The sequence below is a fragment of the Amblyomma mixtum genome, chromosome 5, assembly GCF_055824585.1.
Source record: "Amblyomma mixtum isolate Tamu chromosome 5, ASM5582458v1, whole genome shotgun sequence".
In the NCBI taxonomy this organism is placed as follows: Eukaryota; Metazoa; Arthropoda; class Arachnida; order Ixodida; family Ixodidae; genus Amblyomma; species Amblyomma mixtum.
The window spans coordinates 48257529-48276892 of NC_143016.1; the positions used below are offsets into that span (position 1 = coordinate 48257529).

Genomic DNA, 19364 nt, shown 5'->3' on the forward strand with positions numbered 1-19364 from the left:
TACGTATTACTCCGCCGATCGCAGAGCGGCAAGTCGCCACGGGACTGGGTGAAAGGCGCTCCACGCGTTGGTCGACTCCGCCCACCGTACGAGGCAGAATTAAAAAAAAAGGGCGGGAGCCGGCCGTTAATTCGATTTAATTTGGGAAATCGGCCATACAGGGCAATAAGTCGCAGTTTCTAAGAGTGCTAGGAACGTGTAGATCGTGTTCCCGCGGCAAAAAGACAAGTTCAGATTCCTCTTCAGTGCACCTTTAACGTGTTCAACCATCATGCGTTCCTCAGGACAAAGCATCGAACTTGCAGCTGGTGTGCAAAGGCGAGGCTGCTGCCACTACGTGCGATGCGCTGCGGCAGTCACCTTAGTTGAATTTTGGCAGCTCAGAGCTTCCATCGGCTGACCTATACGACGTTCCAGCTTTTCTCTTTACCCCGTCCTCAAAGATGAGGGGCAGTTGACACAACATCAAATAAGTGAGTAAATATAGTATAGTCCGTGCATAACATTCAATTAGAGTCAAACCTTGACATAATGACATGGCTATTAGGAATTATTGGCTATAAGCAACTGGTCGTAAATATTTTCAAGAAACACATGCAATTCTTACATTTTATGTCGAACTGCTGAGCATCAAGCTGTGCCCACTTGGAAAATGTGTTACATTTGCATATATATGGTACGGCTCAGAGCAACAGTAATTCCATCTAGTCTCTTTTAGCCCATTGCAGCACGAGATGAGCTCAGAAAAAAAAACTGCACTCCATAAGCGCACGTCGGGCAGAGCTGTTTAACACAGCCCAACCTTGAGACATAAGGAAATTCTCATTTTTTTCCCTTTCCAATCTGTCGAAAACCATGTGCGTTCCACGTATTTTCGATTTAAACAAATTCTCTGCATATCGCATGCATATATCTGAGCTTTCGTGACAAGTAAAAGAAAGAGATGTAGACCAAGCTTCATCACTCCTGTGCACCTGTTCACACACAGATGTGAAGTATAAAAGTAATTCAGCAGGACAAAGAGCTGCGGCATGTTTGTTCATTATCTAAATCTGCACCCAGCAGGCCTTGTCATGAACTAGCATAGGTTTCCTACTTTCCTGACAGGAAAGACAAGCATGCTGCCCCCTGCTCCTTATCATGAGCACACTCATCGTGATAAGGAATGTGCACACACTGCAATGATATCTGCCACACGAACCACTAAAATGCTGCCTTCATCAGCAATAGACAAAATGGCATCAACTGATCATACTGGTATGCGTGGTGCCATCTGACAGCAGTTGAAAGTACTTTGGCACAGCCAGGACCACAGCTTCGATGAACCACACGCACCTGTGCGCTACCAGACATCATGCCCACGGTTCACAAAATGGCAACTGGTACTATTGGACATATAATTAATTCGCTAGTACATTGTGGGATTAAAGAAAAATGTTTAATTACAAAATAATTATACACAAGTTTTAAGAATCTGTGAGGCCATTTGGAAACTTGAAGCATAAAAACCTCAACATACTGAAATTTAAGATTTAAAGGGGCAATAACACATTTTTTTAGATGTAAAATACTGCAGTTAATAAAAGGATTTTTTAAGTGTTACAGACAACAGTGAAAAGCAAAGAATTACTGAAACTGGAGACAACGTTCTGAAGGTTTGGTGCGGGCAATAATTCACACAAAACATCTAGGTCTGATATAAGCAAGTTCATCTGTATGAGCACACCACTGTCTCGGTAAGACTGAAAGAAATCCAGCCTTCCAGCAAAATAAAACTGCTCGCCAGACAAAAAAAAAAGCAAAACAATTTGCAGATGCAAAGTCAAAGTGCTGAACTCAACTGCCGCGCAAATTCCTTCCCACCAACACTCTACAAAGCCCCCTTGCTCTATCAAGGCTACCTTTTTTCTATTGCACCTTCCTCTTTTTCCAAGGTCACCCGAGTAACATGTATAACCCATCCTCCCACCTATGCGATCATACATGCAGTATAAACCATATGCGGCACACTTTTAAAGACACGGGTGATCTACATGGTTTCCCAGGTGAGATATGCGGCGCAGACACATAAGTGGGTGAAAATCCCGTGAGCAAGCCACAGAATGCGTTTGCGCGTAGAAAGGAAAAATCTCGAGGAGCCAACCTGTTTGGTGAGAGTCTGCACTAGGATGGGCACAAGGTACTGCAGAGCTCCTTTGGCATAGAAACGGGATGTCCTGGCCGGTGGCCGACCCTGTTCACTCGCCTGTGGGGAGAAAACGAACAGCTCACAATCTTGAAGCAGAACACCTTTTACAAAGCTAACAAAACGACCACTGCCACAGATATACATTTGCCTTCCTTAAGCTAGAGAAAAGAGGTGCCAAACACATTCAATTTCAAGCAAGGAAGCCCGAAAGCTGCTTTCGAATGCAGGCAAGTAATAAAGTCAAAGCCCCAACTGCACAGAGTGCACACTTTAGCCAGTTGCTAAGAGCAGGACGAAGACAAAAACAGGACGTACCTCAGACGCTTCAATGGAAAGGTCCACTTCCTCTTCGCAGACGTTAGACCAGAATTCAATGCCCTGTAAGGCTACCTCATCAATGTCGCTCTTCATTGCCTCCATGGTTATCTGCAAGACAAGAAATAATGATTGCCAACACACACGCACAAGGAAGCAAGACAGGTACTGTAATGCAACACCTGTTGCAAATCCAGTGAACACAGCTGAAGTGTGAAGTGTAGTGCTGAGGTGTAGTTTTACTAATCAAAACCGGTAGTTTTATTTCATGGATTTCAGCATGGCACATCATGCATCTCGTAGAGTTTGTGTATAACAGTAGAAATTTGGGCAAGCTGCAGCTGATTTCTCCATTCAATTTTGCAACAGACAACCAAGCTCACCAAGGCACTCCCGCCAATAACAAAGAGGTTTACTTATTTGTACAATGGAACATCACGAGTTCTAACTCAAGAGGGATTCAAAATTTGTTCGAATAAAGCAGTTCAGACTGAACACGGCACCTCCAAGGAATGAAAAGCCTACCAAAACAAGACAACTTCACCCGGCAACGTTTTCGAAGCACACACTGTGCGAAAACCGGCTGTTTGCTCCCGATCTAGCTTCGTCAGATATTTTCGCTCGGCGTCCACGGAGGTCACTGAAGCTGCCATCACATGCAACTGCCGTTTATGTACACAACGCGTCAAGATTCACAGCACTGCAATCATGCAGTAGCATAAGAACTTGCAGAACACCCCTAGGTGCTCCTCGACACTCTGCAATTGGGATGAGAAGTACTGCATTTACATGTACATAATGCGGCAACGAATATAACATGAGGGGGGAGTTTGTGCCCGTAGGAATCAAAAAATACAAAAATGAGGGGGGAGTTTGTGTCCGTAGGAATCAAAAAATAGAAAGATAACACGAGCTCGTAACTCTAAGGGAAACCATAGACAACGGTGCAAAAAAAAAAAAAAGACTGTAATCAAAAATTTAGAACACCTGTGGGTGGTTTATTTATTGTCACTACAGTTAAACATGAGTATCATCATCATCATCATCATCAGCCTGACTACACCCACTGCAGGGCAAAGGCCTCTCCCATGTCTCTCCAATTAACCCTGTCCTTTGCTAGTTGCCGCCACTGTATCCCCGCAAACTTCTTAATCTCATCCGCCCTCCTAACTTTCTGCCATCCCCTGCTACGTTTGCTTTCTCTTGGAGTCCACTCCGTTACCCTTAAGGACCAGCGGTTATCTTGCCTTCGCATTACATGCCCTGCCCAAGCCCACTTCTTCCTCTTGATTTCAACTAGGATGTCATTAACCCGCGTTTGTTCCCTCACCCACTCCGCCCTCTTCCGATCTCTTAACGTTACACCTATCATTTTCCTTTCCATAGCTCGCTGCGTTGTTCTTAACTTAAGCTGAATCCTCTTTGTTAGCCTCCACTAGAAGGTGGAGGCTAACGATGTCCAAATCCGAAATTTTTCGTTACACCCAGTTTTTGCATGAAAACTCGAAAGGACTTGAAAAACTGGTCTGCAAAGGGTTCACCTAAGCAAGCTGCTACCTTCACATTTGTGTCTTTAGAAAAGGGGTGTCAAAGCAACGAGAGAGGACAAGAAGTGGATGTGCTTTCCGTCATCTCGCACTAGAAAAGGGGTGTCAAAGCAACGAGAGAGGACAAGAAGTGGATGTGCTTTCCGTCATCTCGCACTAGAAAAGGGGTGTCAAAGCAACGAGAGAGGACAAGAAGTGGATGTGCTTTCCGTCATCTCGCACAATGCAGCAAATACCTTGTTGAAACATAGCAAGAGAATGCACAGGTTCTAGTTGTATATCCAATGGCACTGCAAAGAGGCTGGAAAGGGACACTCACGGCAAAAAGGGCAGGCCCCATGTAGTGCTCCATGTACTGGTAGTACAGTGACATGATCTTCACAAGGCACTGCAACGCTGCCACTCGCACCTGTGTGTTGCCTGACTGGGTCGCCTCGCACACCACCTGCGCACACACCCACCAGGCACGTCAGAGAGTCGCAGAAGATGTGTAACACTGTACACCTTCAAAGTCTTAATTTTACAGGCAAAAGAAGCTGCGGCCATAAAAAGATTCCCGATAAAGGAACAATAACATCACCGTGGGTTGACTGCTGCCTGTTATCCACCCTGACTGGCTCATCACCTATTCTACGGGTCTTCTCAACACCCCAATGAACTGATGCCAGCTTTTTACTTTTGGTGCAAGAATGTGGTGTGCCATAAACACTGCGTTCGCCTCCGTCTCCAAATCTGTGCTGTCCTTTCTGAGTGAGCCCTGTATAAGCAAATGCATGAACAAGTAAACTGTGGCTTTTAGATTTCAACATGCTATAAACAACGAAATGGAGAAGGCAAGAAAATTGGCCCAAGCAAGGCATCACCAAAAGTGCCCCAAGTTGGCATTAACAAGGCACAACAATGTGTGCCTGGGTGCTAGCATGCAAAAACTCTCCTGACCACCGGTGGCAAAGGCTAACACACAGCTTTCAGTGACAACTTATGGATGATATCTACGGCCAAAAATACCCGGAAGTCATTTAGACACTAACGACACGCATTGTTGAAAGTCATTCATTGTAGACTGCATTTCCACGGCATGCTTTGACGCTGCCACTACAAGTGGTAATTCATCATACAACACTGGAACAATGCTGACTACAGCAAAAGAAAGCAGTTAATAATTGAGCACTGACTGTCAAAGATTGCTTACATGTCATAAGACCAAAACAGTAATCCACAACACAATTTTCAGACAACTATCTTCAAACAACTTCTTCCCATTTTATTCCTCTTATTTTTATGGTTTTATGGGGGTTTAACATCCCAAAGCGACTCAGGCTATAAGGGACGCTGTAGTGAAGGGCTCCAGACATTTCGACCACCTGGGGTTCTTTTACGTGAACTGATGTCGTACAATACACGGGCCTCTAGAATTTCACCTTCAACCGCCGAGGCCGGGATCAAACCCGCGTCTTTCGGGTCATGAGCCAAGCACCATAACCACTGAGCCACTGCAGCAGCCATCATTTTTGTGCAGTGAGCAAAGAAAGATAAATACCTGCATGATGAAATGCCTTTCCGAGTCCTTTTCAAAATTGGCTCTGGTGAACTCGAGAGAATTGAGCAAGGCAGTTGTTGCGGCAAGCTTGACGTGTTCCGAGGGTTCATCCTTGCGCATTCCGTGAACTATTGCCGTCAAGATGTCATTGCTCTGGCCCAACAACACCTTCAGTAAAAGGAACAGATTGCAAACATGAACAAGGCTTTCCAACACCAGTAAAAGGGCGATTCCACTCTAGCTCCCATAGAAACCCATGAGTTACAAACTTGCCATTACATTGAAATTGTGGCAACATTCCCGCACAGTATGTCACAAATATCACCTGGGGATAGTGCTTTACCACATACAGGCATTTTTACAACATACGTCTAGAACCTACGAAATGACGATGGAACACCGGACAAAGCGGGGCTCTCTACACTCCATGATCACTAAGCTGCCACCGTCGTCAGCAGTGCGCGCAGTCGTTAACATACGCACACTTACGGGTGGCGTGAATTTTGTTACAGCTGCTGGTACAGTTCCATCGCCACCAGCACCGATGCACGAGGTGCGACCGTGAGGGTTAGCTACGAGGCTGTCGTGCGTTTTTTTCCTTTTGCCTGCGACCTCAGAGACACAGCTTTCTGAATTCAACAGGGGGAGATTGTGTAAGGTTAAAGCAGCTGCCCCGAAAACATTGAAGCGCACGCGTGCTGCAACTCTGCCCTTTTGGCATGTGCCCCTTTTCTTCAGAGCTGAATTTCACTGATTAACTGCACTTGCAGATGATGAGTCATTGTAGAATGTTTTGAACATTCTGAGCATGCAAAAAAATAGTGAGTCACAAAGCCAAGCAAATTCCAGAGAAGTGAGTTATGCTCGCAACAGGTATAAAAGCGGCAGAGACAACGATGTACAATTTTTTCCGACCCTGTGTTCGGCTACATTTATTTTCCGCTGTCCCGTGAAAAACGTAACAGCACGGTTCAGCTGTATTTGCTCTGTGTTGATCCGGTTGCAACAAGTTCCATTGGGTGGGTGTCGCTCAATGCGAGAAATCCGATTTTTTTTTTTAATTATATTTTAGAAACATGAATAGGCTCACAGAGTATCCACTGCTTACCTCTGGCTCAATGTCCTGGCAGATGTACCCAATGGCTTCCAGCGTGGCCTCCCTGAGCATTTCCGTTGAAGCTGGATTTGTTGCATTGTTTGTCAGCACTTGTATGAGGTCGGGCCACTGGCCCTGAGGCAGCTCGGCCACCGCCACATAAGCCACACATTGCGCTGCTGAACTGGGGCGAATTGTCTCGGTGCCCAGTGCACTCAGGATCTGCAATTGACAGCACCATTTGCCCACACAGATCAGCTACGTTGGCGTTCACAAGGCAGAACAAGAACTGTCAGATCAAAAAGCAGAGATCTTGTCCACTCCCATCTATTTAGTTCGGGGCATGTGGGCAAAAGCGCCACAAGCACGCATAACGCTGTCACTGCATGCCCCCACTAAAGGAATCTGACCACTGTCAAACAAAAGAGGCTCCCCTTGGCAGCAAGGGCTGTAAGGGAAGTTACTCTGCAAACCTCACGGTGCTCTGTGTGTCACTCACGTTATTTTTGATGTACATGCGCGTCTCCGGTGGGAAGGAGAGCCATCGCTGCTGGTACTGTGTCCTCAGCTCATTGTCCTTGGAGGTGAGACTGTTCTTGATCTGGAGGCCCGCAGCCATCCGAGCCACGGGGCTGTTGACAGCATTTTGGAGAACTTCCGAGAGGGATCGGAGGAACTCCGCCTGCAACAGAGAGGTGGGCCCTGTCTCACACACTGCACTAAACAGCTATACCAAGGATGCTCCCGCTGACTGCTAAAGGAGAACACAAGCTACATGATCAAATGCTATGATCACACAGAGGCCACAGTTGGATGACATGTTAGCAGGCAGGCAGTTACACATACACACGGCGTTTCTTGTTGAATAGAGGCGGGGAAATAATTGCTACCATGGTCTCCTCATATAAATATTAAAGGAGTGACACCAATTTTGGCATTATGTTTTATTCACTATAAGGACGCGGAAGACACTGCTATGCATGAATCACCACATGATACTTCGCCTACGACTGCTAAATAATTTATAATCGAATTTTTCTGTCACGCTGTTTTGGTTTTGGGAGGGGAAGAGGACCATTCTGCTCATGCAGTAAAGAAAACCGGGATGCTCTTTAGTCAGGCTGGCTACCCAGATGCTGAGACACATTTGAAAATTTTACCTAATACTTATCTTAGAAGGTCCATCAAATGAACAACTCAAACCTTAGTATTGTTGTGATGCGTGGTTCATGAGACGCGCGTGTTCATGCGAAGGAGCAGACAAGTTTCCAGGGACAAACGCTGCGTTTATTTCCGCATGTTCGTCGGTGCGTGGCTGGCCGATAACCCACCCGTAGGTTGCGGCGCAGGCCTTTTATTAGGTTATTGGCGCGCATGCGCATTAGCGACGGCGGCGGCAATAGCCGGACACCACATCAATTACATCACTATTATTCAGCACAGTTACTGGACGAAGGCATTTTCCCCAGTGTATCAGAGGTATACATACCAGAAGAAAAATCTTGCTCAAAATTCTTGTCCATGCGTCAGTTACTAAACCTCATCACCATGGGAATTCCAAGGGGTTTTAACTGTCACTCATCTTCCACACACTTTTGGACCATTACCACACAGAGATGTCATTAGGTGGTCCAACGAAAACACCCAATAACAGTGCCACCTCACGGACTGTGATCCGCCAGCTTCTCCGCATAACCTCTCTGGTGTCACAATGGTGTCTTCCGCAAATGCCATCAATGCAAAATTGCAAGGACACTGTTGCTGCTGTGTAGAGCCAATGCGAGCAGAGGACGCCACCTTACGCACCATGCTTGCGAGCACACTCAGAATTAACAGGTTAACATAAAACAGAATTAACATAAAAATACTCATTTGTGCGGCTAACGAAAAAAAAAAATCGATTCCGTAACTGAAGGACAGCCATTTTGCAACCTGCTGAGTGCCGTTACTTGACTGCAAGCGGCCCGTATTGCTCAGAATGGGGCGTTTTGCACCATTGTTCAAACCGAAACCAGCAGCCAAACCAGCAGCAACGGTGGGCAATTTGCCCACAATCCAGTGGGCAGGTGGCCCACCTGCCTGGGAATTTTTCAGCATGACTTTCTGCTGAACAGGACCTTAAACACTATCCCATTAAAACTGTATGAGCTAGAACTTCGATCTTTTCTGAAGTATTTGCTATTAGATAGGCAGACGTTCTCTATATACTCTCTAAATTTTTTTCGTTTTGAATACAAGCATATCTTTACAAGTCCTGCTAAAACTTTATCTAAAGGTGATTTTGCAAATAAAATTTGCCAATAAGACATGTAACATTTCAACGAAGCTCATTTATTAAAGCATGTTTAGCTGGCTTCATCTTGATGTGTTGCAAGACATTTTACAGTTCTTGCACCAATAAAATTTGACGAAAACCCACAAAATAAGACCATTTTTCTCAAGGTAGGGAAAGAGGTGAGCTGCATAGCTGTCATCATGTAACCGCACACTCCTGTTGTTAGCAGAGCTCTTGGTCTTCGCCCATTAAAATAGTAATGCTGTGTATCCCTCATATCCATTCAGCACATCTAGAAAGATATCATGCATTACTTTGCACGGGTCGTTTCATATCCTACATCCTGCCATCACTGAGTACATGTTACAGCTCCCAATTAAGAGAAGTAATGGGCTTAAGAAATGGCAAACATCTAATTCAAGTGGCTCCAAGTTCTGCCCTTCATAAAAACATGTACCAATGGCAATTTATAGCCAAATTTTCAAAGAAATACTTTTCAGGTAGCGCATGATGCGAGTACTGAGAGAACTAAAGTATGTAGCCACAGTATAAAAAGCTTTACCAAAGGCTTTACACTTTCCTGACAACGGCTCTAAATAAATGCCATAAGGTTTCAGACTGAAGCCATTCGGAAAGTACGAGGTACGAGTCTCAACCAACAGTGACAAACTGACTTTTAAGTGTCATGCAGCAAGCACAGCTACATGCAAGCGAGCTTTAGTCCAATGACCCATGATGCATGGTTGGCTACTGATGTTCTGCTAAATGTCAATTTTTTATCTAAAACGACACCCAAGAAATTATACTCTTAACAGGCAATCAAGGTGGAGGGATGGCGCTAAAAAAGCTCTTTGCAAGTGGGAGAAAAACAAAAGAGCTTTTTCTGGTGAAAAACCTAATTCGATTTCTTGCAGCCCATGGTGCCATTCTGTTGACAGCTGGCTACAGTTGGCACATATAGGTAGTTAAAGGCACTGCCAACAAAACTTGCTTAGAGGTGCACTAAAGAGGAGCCTGAACTCGTCTTTTTACTATGGGAAGTCGATCTACATGTTCCGAGCATTCTTAGAAATTTCGAATTATTGTCCTGTGCAACTGATTTCCCTAATTTAAATCGGATTAAACGTCCCAACTCCCGCCTTTTTTTGAACTCACCGCAGACGGTAGGAGAAGTCAACGTGTGGAGTGCCTTTCAGGCAGTCGCAAGGCGGCTTTGCATTCACTTTTTTTTTGAGGTTTCCATGAACAAATATATCCAGTCACAGGCTAAATAGCTACAAATTAGGCCCATGGAAATAAAAATATGTGTGGACTCTTTGCTTTCGCCGATCGCTACGTATCACCACTGATGGCGGAGCGGCCACGGGAATGGCTGAAAGGTTGGTTGACTACTCCTACCATCTGCGGTGAGTTAAAAAAAAGATGGGAGCCTTAAGTTTAATCCGGTTTAAATTATGAAAATCGGCCGCACAGAACAATTCCAAGTTTCTAAGAATGCTCAGAACATGTAGATAGAGTCCCTGCGGTAAAAAGACGAGTTCAGATTCCTCTTTAGTGCACCTTTAACATTGTCAAAAAGCAAAAAAATTATGAAATGGGCGAAGTATCACTTTGAAAATGGAGCTAACCATTACAAAAAAAAACTGTCACCCTCGAAACACTGCCTTGAGGACCTACATTTTCTTGAATAAAGTCATCTGAGAGCATGTTCCCAATCACTTGGAATGTTCTGTCTATCATGACAAAGTCCAACTCTTGAACATGTAGCCAACTAATTCCTACGTCACAAATTCGTGCTGGATATCACACATCTAAGCTGTGTCAAAGGCTTTCTGCAGATTAAAAAAAAAATGTAAATGCAGAACTTTCTCACGAGGATGGCATTGAGAATTAAGATATCAAGTATAACCAGGTGGCCTAGCGTGCATATTTTTATGCTAAAGCCTCATTGTTAAGCACTTTGCATTTGTCTAGAATATAATGGAAAGCATACTGCCGAGCCAACCAATGTTGACTCACATTTCCGGAAAGCTGTTTTCAATCCGAAAAGTGAAAAGAAGGAGTTGTAGGTCTCATTCTTGAAACCCATGCAAGGAAATCGCTTCCACTCAATCTTGTTGTTTGGAAATGTGTAGTCTTCTGCAAGTATGATGGTCTATTCTAAATAGTCTGTGTCCTCCTTAGTAGTAATTACGCGCACTTCGATTTCAGTTCATTTTGGTCGACTGTCCCTATACTAATTTATCCAGAGCAAAACAGTAATTATTGATACATATTTTTCCCATGGTGTTCGTTTTAAGTGTCGGCTAATATAATGTGTCACTCTGGCTTCGAGATTTTCCACACTGGGGTGCCAAAAATATCCACCATGCTAGTGCTTTGCGAGTTTGTAAGCTTCCTTCATTTTTCAATATTCTAGTATGCTGCATGACATACATGATACACATGCTTGTGTTACATTAATTATTGTTACAGTCAGCAGCTGATTTGCATTTTCAATGGATAAGCTTTCCATTCCACAACTGTGAGGGCGGCCAACTTCTCATAACCATCCCAGGTTACGTTTTCAAGCTTTCAGTGGGGAAGAGGGGAGGGGCACATGCACTACATTGTGGGTGAAGTTTTAGAGACAATTATTATTGGAAAACAATCCCTTCCATGTAGATATTGGAAAATTCAGGGGGCACTTTGACTGTCTAAAGTGGGTAGAGGCGGAAGCGTTTTCCGCACCACCTTCGCTGTTTCTGTGCCACTGGTGGCGTCACATATAACTGAGTACTAATTACTAAGTGATGCCAAATCACTAATTAATGGTTAATTACCAATTAATGCCTGAATACTAATTAGCTGCTAATTAATGACGCTTAAGCTTCGCCTTTAGGAGTGGAACGCGACAGTGCGTTGTAGCGCTGCCAGGGAGTCCACGGAACGCCACCACCCGTTCGGCGCGATGCCTTGCCCTTTGAACGCAATGCTTTTTGAGGAAAGGAAATTACGCAGTAACTGTCTCACAAAATTCAGGGGGGCACTTTTTTGACCTAAAGTGTGGTCACTGATGTGTGGTTAAGATGTTAAGCTTCGCCCCTAAGAGTGGAACGCGACAGCGTCTTGCAACGCTGCCAAGGAGTCCATAGAACGCCATCGCCCATTCGGTTCTACGCCTCGCTCGTCGGTAAATTGGTTTTTGAGGAAAGGAAATGTATCTGTCTCTCATTTGTCGGTGGACACCTAAACCTCGCAGGAAGGGAATGGAGGAGGATGGCAGTGAGCGAAGACACCGTATTCACTAGACACGCACCTTTGTTCATTCCAAACCATCGAGCTGGCATGGCGGAGTGGATAGCATGCTCGTCTCTCACGCCGAAGACCGGGGTTCGATTCCTGAGCTCGACCAATTTCTTAATCGGTTTTATTTATTTATATGGCCTGACTAGTAAGGCTAATTAGGCTAATTGGATAATTAAGCAATTAACTAAGCTCAGTCCCACTTACTTGGAGCATCAATTGGTTGCATGGTTACTAGCAAAAGTACAATTGGCCCCGTTTGAAATTCGGGCACTGTGACGTCACGACTGTTTCCACCAATTGAAAAGCGTGACATTTTCTGTCGACAACTGCTGCTTACAACGATGAGACATTAAAAGCTTCCGCCTTAAAAAATAAGCAATACAAAATCCAATTTAGGACCACCAATAACGACTGACATGTCAATGAATGAACATTTTTCCTGTTGAGCCACAAATTAATGTCCATTCCCCACCATTTGAAAATATCCAAATCAATTAAATGTTCACGTGCTTTCCTTCGTGCATCTGTTTTATTTGCTCCCTCCCCAAAGATGATTATGTACACTGACACTAAGCAGTACTTGCTCACACGATAGCAGCTATATATTACATCTTAAGATGCATTCATTATACTGGCAGAGCCTCTGTCATAATTAATGTCAGTGGATGCATAACTTCAGCACACCAGTTACAAAGATTTAGCACAGAGCTGGAATCATATGTTGGCTAGCAATCCATTATACGTGGCACAAACAGGTTTTCATAACAAGACTGCCTACATAGCCAATAACAGAACTGCAAGCAACGATCATACTAAAAGAGAGATTTAGGAAAATTCAATTTTATGCTACGTCCTGAAGACTTTCCTGTACCAACACGGGAACTAAGATAACTGCTCTTAACATTAGTATAATTTGTTTTTCTCATAAGTGGCATGAAAACCAGTTATTATGCAAACATTTATCGTCAATGAACCTCTCTTGTGCACCTGCCATTTGCCAAACTAATGCAGCTTGCAAAGAGAGGAGCACTTTTAACAAGCTAAAATTCTGATCTAACTGAACCTTCCCGCATCTGCACTGCTGCAGCAGATGAACCAAATATACTTTCAGCAGTCCTGTCAACTCGTTAGGAAGTACACCGACGCCAATGATTGCCATTATGTAACCACTGTGTGAACAAGCCGAGAATAGATTTCTTGTTCTACATACTCAACAAAACATAATGAAACTGGGCGCACGAGCAACTGCAATTACATTTTCAACCGAGTCTGCACGCAGGACTCGGATCTTACCGTCTTTAGCCCCGCTTTCTGGCTTAAACCATTTGATCAGCTGGGATGCTGTAGAGTGGTCTGGCACCACATTATGCAGTGAAACATGGCAACGTGTTCGAACACCTGGAACAGTGACCGACCGGAATGCGCGGTCTGCTCAAGACCGATATGCCAGGCGTCCGGCAGTGACCGCAACGTGACGTCCAGGCAACCGCGCCATGCACGACAGACAAAGCGCGATAGCCGCAAAGAAGGGCCGATGAGTCACGTCCTCACTCACCAGATTGGTCTGGGCGGCCTGCTCCAGGTACCTCTGCGCTGCTTCCAATTCATTTTTGTCTGCAAGAGCAGGCCAGGGGAACCGAATGAGCCGCCGGTCAAGTGAGCAACTGTCATGCCCATGCGCGCCAAAGCCAGACGACCGATCAACGGTGGCCACGGGACGGACGTCAGAAAGGTTTTAATTTGCGCCGTTTGTTTGAGTACCGCCAGTGAGCCGTCGTGCGATCAACGATGGCCCTAAAGCGAATCGCACGATGATGGCTACATTGAAACATCGCACATAACAGCGGTGACGCAGTGAGTTCGATGACTGAGGAATGTTCGGGTGGCACCGGCGGCGCGCGCGCGCGCGGTTCTCGATTACGATAACATTTCTCTCGACGGCGGCGTCTCCGAGAACGACGCCCAGACACCCGGCGTAGCCGCGTCGTGTCAAATCCATACACTGGGCACGTTCAAACGAATGCTGCCAATGCTACGCGCGCGTACACGCGGTATGTCCTTTATGTGACGATTATCGGCGAATTGGCCGACAATCGAATATGCGCCGTCGTTCGCTTGTTTTCTCAGACATTAGCATATAATCTCAGACCACTGTCCAAGAGTAAGCAACCAAATACATTAAACGCATCCTACGCAAATTACTCAATTACCAGTTCCGTCGCTCAAAGAGCACAATAATTCAAATGCTATCAGACAGCTCGGCGGCAAGGCTTAGCGTGAGGAGGATTCGTAAAACCATGAATGGCTGGCCGGGAGCTGTCGCCATGCCTTTGGAACGTTACCTGGTGAGACTGTTTTCTCTAGAATGGTGGTTAGATCCATCGTGGTCATCCAGGCCGTCAAGCGACGGTAGATGAAGGAAACCTACACGTCTCAAAAAACAATCTTTTCTCTACTGCAAACTTTCATTACCGGCGAGCGCGAAGCACATGGATGTGCGCAAAAGGGTAGTGCGCACGCTGAAAGAGCGCCTCTCTCCGAAGGCCACCGCTGATTGGTGCAGTTGGCAAACCTCCGCGTACGAAACAGTGGAATGCCAATTCGTATAAAAATTATTTCTCATTGTGTGCCAGCAGGCGTGTCTAACAGCAATGTAGACAATATAAATTCTTTAAATAATATTTCTTAACTATATTGCGTTTATAGTTCCCTTTGCGATTGCCAACATTCAGTTTCTATTTTGCGTTTTCACAATTTAAATAATTTGTAATTATTCAATTTATCACTGCATAAGCTTTCTTAAATAAGGTTGTTTTTAATTACAAAATAACAATATTGAAGAAAGTATTTATCTAGCAACTGCTGCTACCTACTAAGGCGCAGATGTTTTACTAAAACGGCCAGGCCTTATCAAGTCGTGGGCCAACGACGTGTTCGCTTCATAAGTGACGTTGTCCTCTTCTGTTGTGGAGCTCGCACAGTAGCTGCAGCAATGGTGAGGGGTCGCTTGCCTTTTCTCTTAGTCCTTGCTCTGCTGTTCTTATTAAAGAGAGGGTTCCTGAGATTAACATAGGAAAATGGTTAGAGGACCTTCTATTTGACCTATGTGTGACCCAAGTGATGTCGAAGTTCTCTTTCGTTACCTTAAAGTCTGAACTTCTGTCCCCTTCACGGTTAAGCTCGATAGTGACGGTACCATATCAACATAGTTGCTAGTTGCTGATTTGTAATATGCAGTGTTGTCGCTGATTTCGCGTTGCTCCTAACTCGTTCGCCGGATATTCTTTAGCATGAGGTTGTTTCTCTGTTACTTGTCTGGGTCGCATAGCTGATGATATCCGGGTCGTGAGCAGACATGACCGTTGAGTCTGTAATGTCTGTAGTGTAAGTATTGTCGTTATATCATGTCCGTAATGATTAGCAACTCGTACAGGAGAAAAGAAAAGCTGGTGGCGTTAGGGGAACACGCGTAATGCAAGCACCATACTGGACACTTAAGCGCTTGTCATCACAACGTCGCTGCGTGCAACGCGTTATCCATTTGTATCCGTTTCCTCACTGGCTGACTCCACTTTCAGCCGGCATCGCCAAGCTCTACAAACGTCGGGGCTGGAGGCAGGTCACCGAAGACGGTGGCTGCGCCACGCTCCTCGGGAGGTTCGACTGTCAAGCAAAGGTACCACGACCTATTTTGGTCTTGTTTCACTCCTCCTGTTTCTGTCTACGTTAACTTGCTCATTGCTTCATACACTGTGAGCATCAGCTCGCTTGTGAGCCTAAGCGATGTCTGCTAAGCTGATTTTGAGGCACTGGGTAAGCTTGGACCTTCACTGCTAAAGCTCCCTGTTGAATATTGGACTGATGTTCATCTGATAGCAGTGCGATAAGCGGAGACATGTGCGTCTCTTAATCCCTTAATGGACCTTTAATACAACAGGTGGGCACCTGATGAGGTGTCCAGCCAAAAATACCATTGCTGCCATCTTTCGGCAAACAAAAAAAATGCTTTGTACGAGCCCTACTCGCCTTAATCCGGTCTAAAACACGAAAGCTGTACTCTTCATGAGCCAGAAATGACAGTAGACTTATGGTGAGCCCCTGGCTTGTCCAAGTCTGCCAGGACGTTACCTAGACCTTCAGTAATTAAAGATATTGCGCTTTGGACAAATAAAGAAGTACCATCTTGCACAATCTCGGCGACATTTTTATGACGTTGTTGGCAGAATATGCAGCATGCATATTGTGAAGGGAACAAGCCTTTGAAATGTGCAGGGAATAGTTCAAGCTGCCATTACAGTCTCACAGCTTTGTATCTCTATGGGCAGCATTATTGACTTTGCTGTCTGTTAGAACTGAACAAATTATCATGATAAGGTGGTGAACATACGGGAGTCTTGCAGTCCAGTTTCTCTATGCCTGACCGATTCTGTTCTGCACTAGGAAAACCACCTCGGCGAGCAGTGGCAGGACACGTACCCCAGGGGCAGCTGGTGGTGGAATGTGGAAGTTCTACACGGATGACTCTCCAGGAATCAAAGTGTGAGTGCATTCTCTTTAAATAATGTATGAAGAGAGGCTGAGGTGCTTCAAGGTTATTTGTGAATGATCTGATGAGACTAGCATGCCGTGAGCAGCCTGAAACTTTGGAACTTGTTTGGCGAAGTTGGATGTCTTTTCGTATAAAAATTGTGTGTATTACAATGCTAGACATACCATGTACACACACATGACAACTGTGCAGTCTGATCATTTCACTCTGAAGTTATCATTTTTTTTGTTCACTTAACCTTCAGCTTTTTCCTTGCTTTTTCCCTGCCTGCAGCCAGTGCTATGCAGCTTTCTGTGTGTTATAACTCCTGTACAACATAGAGCTCATTTGTCATGTGCATGTCGTAGTATGTTCACGCAATTTTCCATTGTTTCACACAGGGGTCCTGTGCCAGTGCTGGTGATGAGCCTATTGTTCATTGCCTCTGTGTTCATGCTCCACATCTGGGGGAAGTACACAAGATCCTGAACAAAGCCGGCCACAAGGCACACACACCTGCAATTTGTCTCTGCCCCCTTGGGACCACAGTCTTGACCGCTGCTCCGTCATCATCAGGCAAAGACAGACTCTGTACATTGAACCAATACACATGTGAAGGTTTCCCTCAGTTGTACGGTCACTTGTGTTACCACAACCCCCCCCCCCCCCTTTTTTTTTTCTTTTTGTGTATTGGTGAATGCATGAATGCTGGCTTTGTAAATGCTTGCAGCTTCATCTGAACTGGCTGTTGCTTCATATTGTATAGTTTGGGCATTCAGTGCTTTAAATGACAAATTATTGGTTTCGGGCCCCTTGTTGCGTTGAAGTGGGATGCGAGTTTGCCTACTTTGAGAGACACCATTCCTCATGTGACTTTCTCATGGTCATGTTGGCCTTTGACCTCAAGTGGTGGTCACTTCATGAGGTGCCCTTCTCTTAAAGCAGCCAGTTTCACTGCATGGGTAAGCTGCTGGCTGTTTCCTCGGGGGTGTAGTTTATAAAAAATCAAATACTTGAACAGTAGACTTCTTGATTTGTACACACTACTAGTGCCTGAAATTATTACAACTTGGTATGGCACTAGCATAATTAACATAGCATTAAGCCTGCACTCCAGCACTTTAGAATAAGCGTTGTCAATTATTTCTTATTTTTTTCTAAATATTTGCAGTTTTAATGTATTAGCAATAGAAGCCCCATCGTAAATAAAAAGTCTCATCTCATAATGTGCGTACACTTGCCCACTGCCACCAAGCACATGGCAAAATGCAGGGGGAAATCCCACTCACCACTTGTAGAGTAGAGGCCGGAAAATGACGGTCACAAAAACGAAAACACCTTGCTCAAGTAACCAAAGCTCTGTGTGTAAAGAAGGAAAATACTACAAACCAACTGCATGTGTGTTAATTACCATTTTGCCATCTAAACTTGCAGCATTACAACTTCGAACCATACCTCTTGCTTAGCTGTAGCTATTTTTCAGGCTTTCTGAAAGTCTACCTCAAAGTGAGCTCTTCTGTGACCATCTGGAAATATCACCAGCAAACAGATGCACTGACGATTGCATTTCAGAACACTGCATGTGTGCGTTCCTACCTGTTGTATACTTCCCATATGGCTCAGTCTTGAATATTTCCTAATGTGAAAGGTTACAGCAGTGTGTTTTTTGCATCGTAGTAGTGAATTTGCACTAGTCAAGGGCGCTACCGTATTTCCTTGCGTAATTTGCGCATCCCCAACACTTTTACACAGATTTTTGAAAAAAAGCTTTCTCGCATATTTTGCACTACCTGCTGTGCGCGCACACACCAGAATGCACGTGGGTGCGCTCAGGACAGGCTTGAGAAGATCGGCGTGTCCGCGTGCTGCTGCGAAAGGTGAGTGAGTGGTGCCAAAAAAAAGTTCACGATTCGTTAGTAAATTGCTTCCGGTGGAACGGCTGCGGCGCAGTGGAGATATTGGAGCACATGCTCCTTCGCTGTGCCGCTTCTGCAGTGCCGCGTCGCGAGATGCTCGCGGCCTACAGGGCGCTGGGAATCATCCCGGGCAGTCTCGAAGCGCCCCTGTGGCCGCGCGGCAGTGCGCGCACCCGTCACAGAACAATGGTGAGCCTCTGCGTTCATCGAGCAGGCGGGCTTGACTTCCTGCTTGCTCTTCGCCAGGTAGTGCACGCGTGATACGAGCGCTCCGTGGGTGCTACCTCGGACGGTATACGCGGCCGGGCGCCCGCCCCGGCCGATAGTGCAGTGTGTCGCGCGCGCGATTAGTCCGAGACAGGACACTACGTGCACGCGGCTATGTACAGTTCACTTCTTTTTGTGAGTGATTGTACACAGTGGCCGCTCGCGCGCACTTATTTTCGGACAATGCTTGGACATTACCGCGTGAGCGGCGCGAACTTCATTACTTTAGTATTTTGTAAATAGTGTACAAAGCTCTCCCCTGTCCTTTCTTGCTGTCGCTCCCCTCTGTACTTCTCCTCACTATCCTCTCCCTTTCATTTCCGCCGGCTGCAGCTCGGGCGCTTAAGATATTAGATAGCAATTGCCGCGGCCGGCAACACTCTTTTGCTTCACTTTTTTTTTTT

At 45.4% G+C, this 19364-nt stretch overlaps 2 protein-coding genes across 4 annotated transcripts in view; one reads left to right on the plus strand and one right to left on the minus strand.

The window, feature by feature from the left end:
* Window positions 1-14786, minus strand: part of Fs(2)Ket (Importin subunit beta Fs(2)Ket) — a 36041-nt gene extending 21255 nt beyond the window's left edge. For all 3 annotated transcript variants that reach the window (XM_089544340.1, XM_089544338.1, XM_089544339.1), the window contains exons 1-8: window positions 14592-14786; window positions 13805-13863; window positions 7186-7368; window positions 6699-6908; window positions 5591-5758; window positions 4370-4495; window positions 2504-2614; window positions 2144-2245 (exon numbers count right to left, since the gene is read on the minus strand). In XM_089544340.1, the coding sequence (XP_089400466.1) occupies window positions 2144-2245; window positions 2504-2614; window positions 4370-4495; window positions 5591-5758; window positions 6699-6908; window positions 7186-7368; window positions 13805-13863; window positions 14592-14640 (1008 nt within the window). In that variant the 5' untranslated portion in view covers window positions 14641-14786. The remainder of the gene's footprint in view (window positions 1-2143; window positions 2246-2503; window positions 2615-4369; window positions 4496-5590; window positions 5759-6698; window positions 6909-7185; window positions 7369-13804; window positions 13864-14591) is intronic.
* Window positions 14787-15102: 316 nt separating this feature from the next.
* On the plus strand, window positions 15103-17405 carry Sec61beta (Sec61 translocon subunit beta). Its single transcript, XM_089542071.1, has 4 exons — window positions 15103-15244; window positions 15828-15925; window positions 16690-16788; window positions 17179-17405. The coding sequence occupies exons 1-4, from the start codon at window positions 15242-15244 to the stop codon at window positions 17264-17266; spliced, it is 288 nt and encodes a 95-aa protein (XP_089398197.1). The 5' UTR covers window positions 15103-15241; the 3' UTR covers window positions 17267-17405.
* The last annotated feature ends 1959 nt before the right edge of the window (window positions 17406-19364 follow it).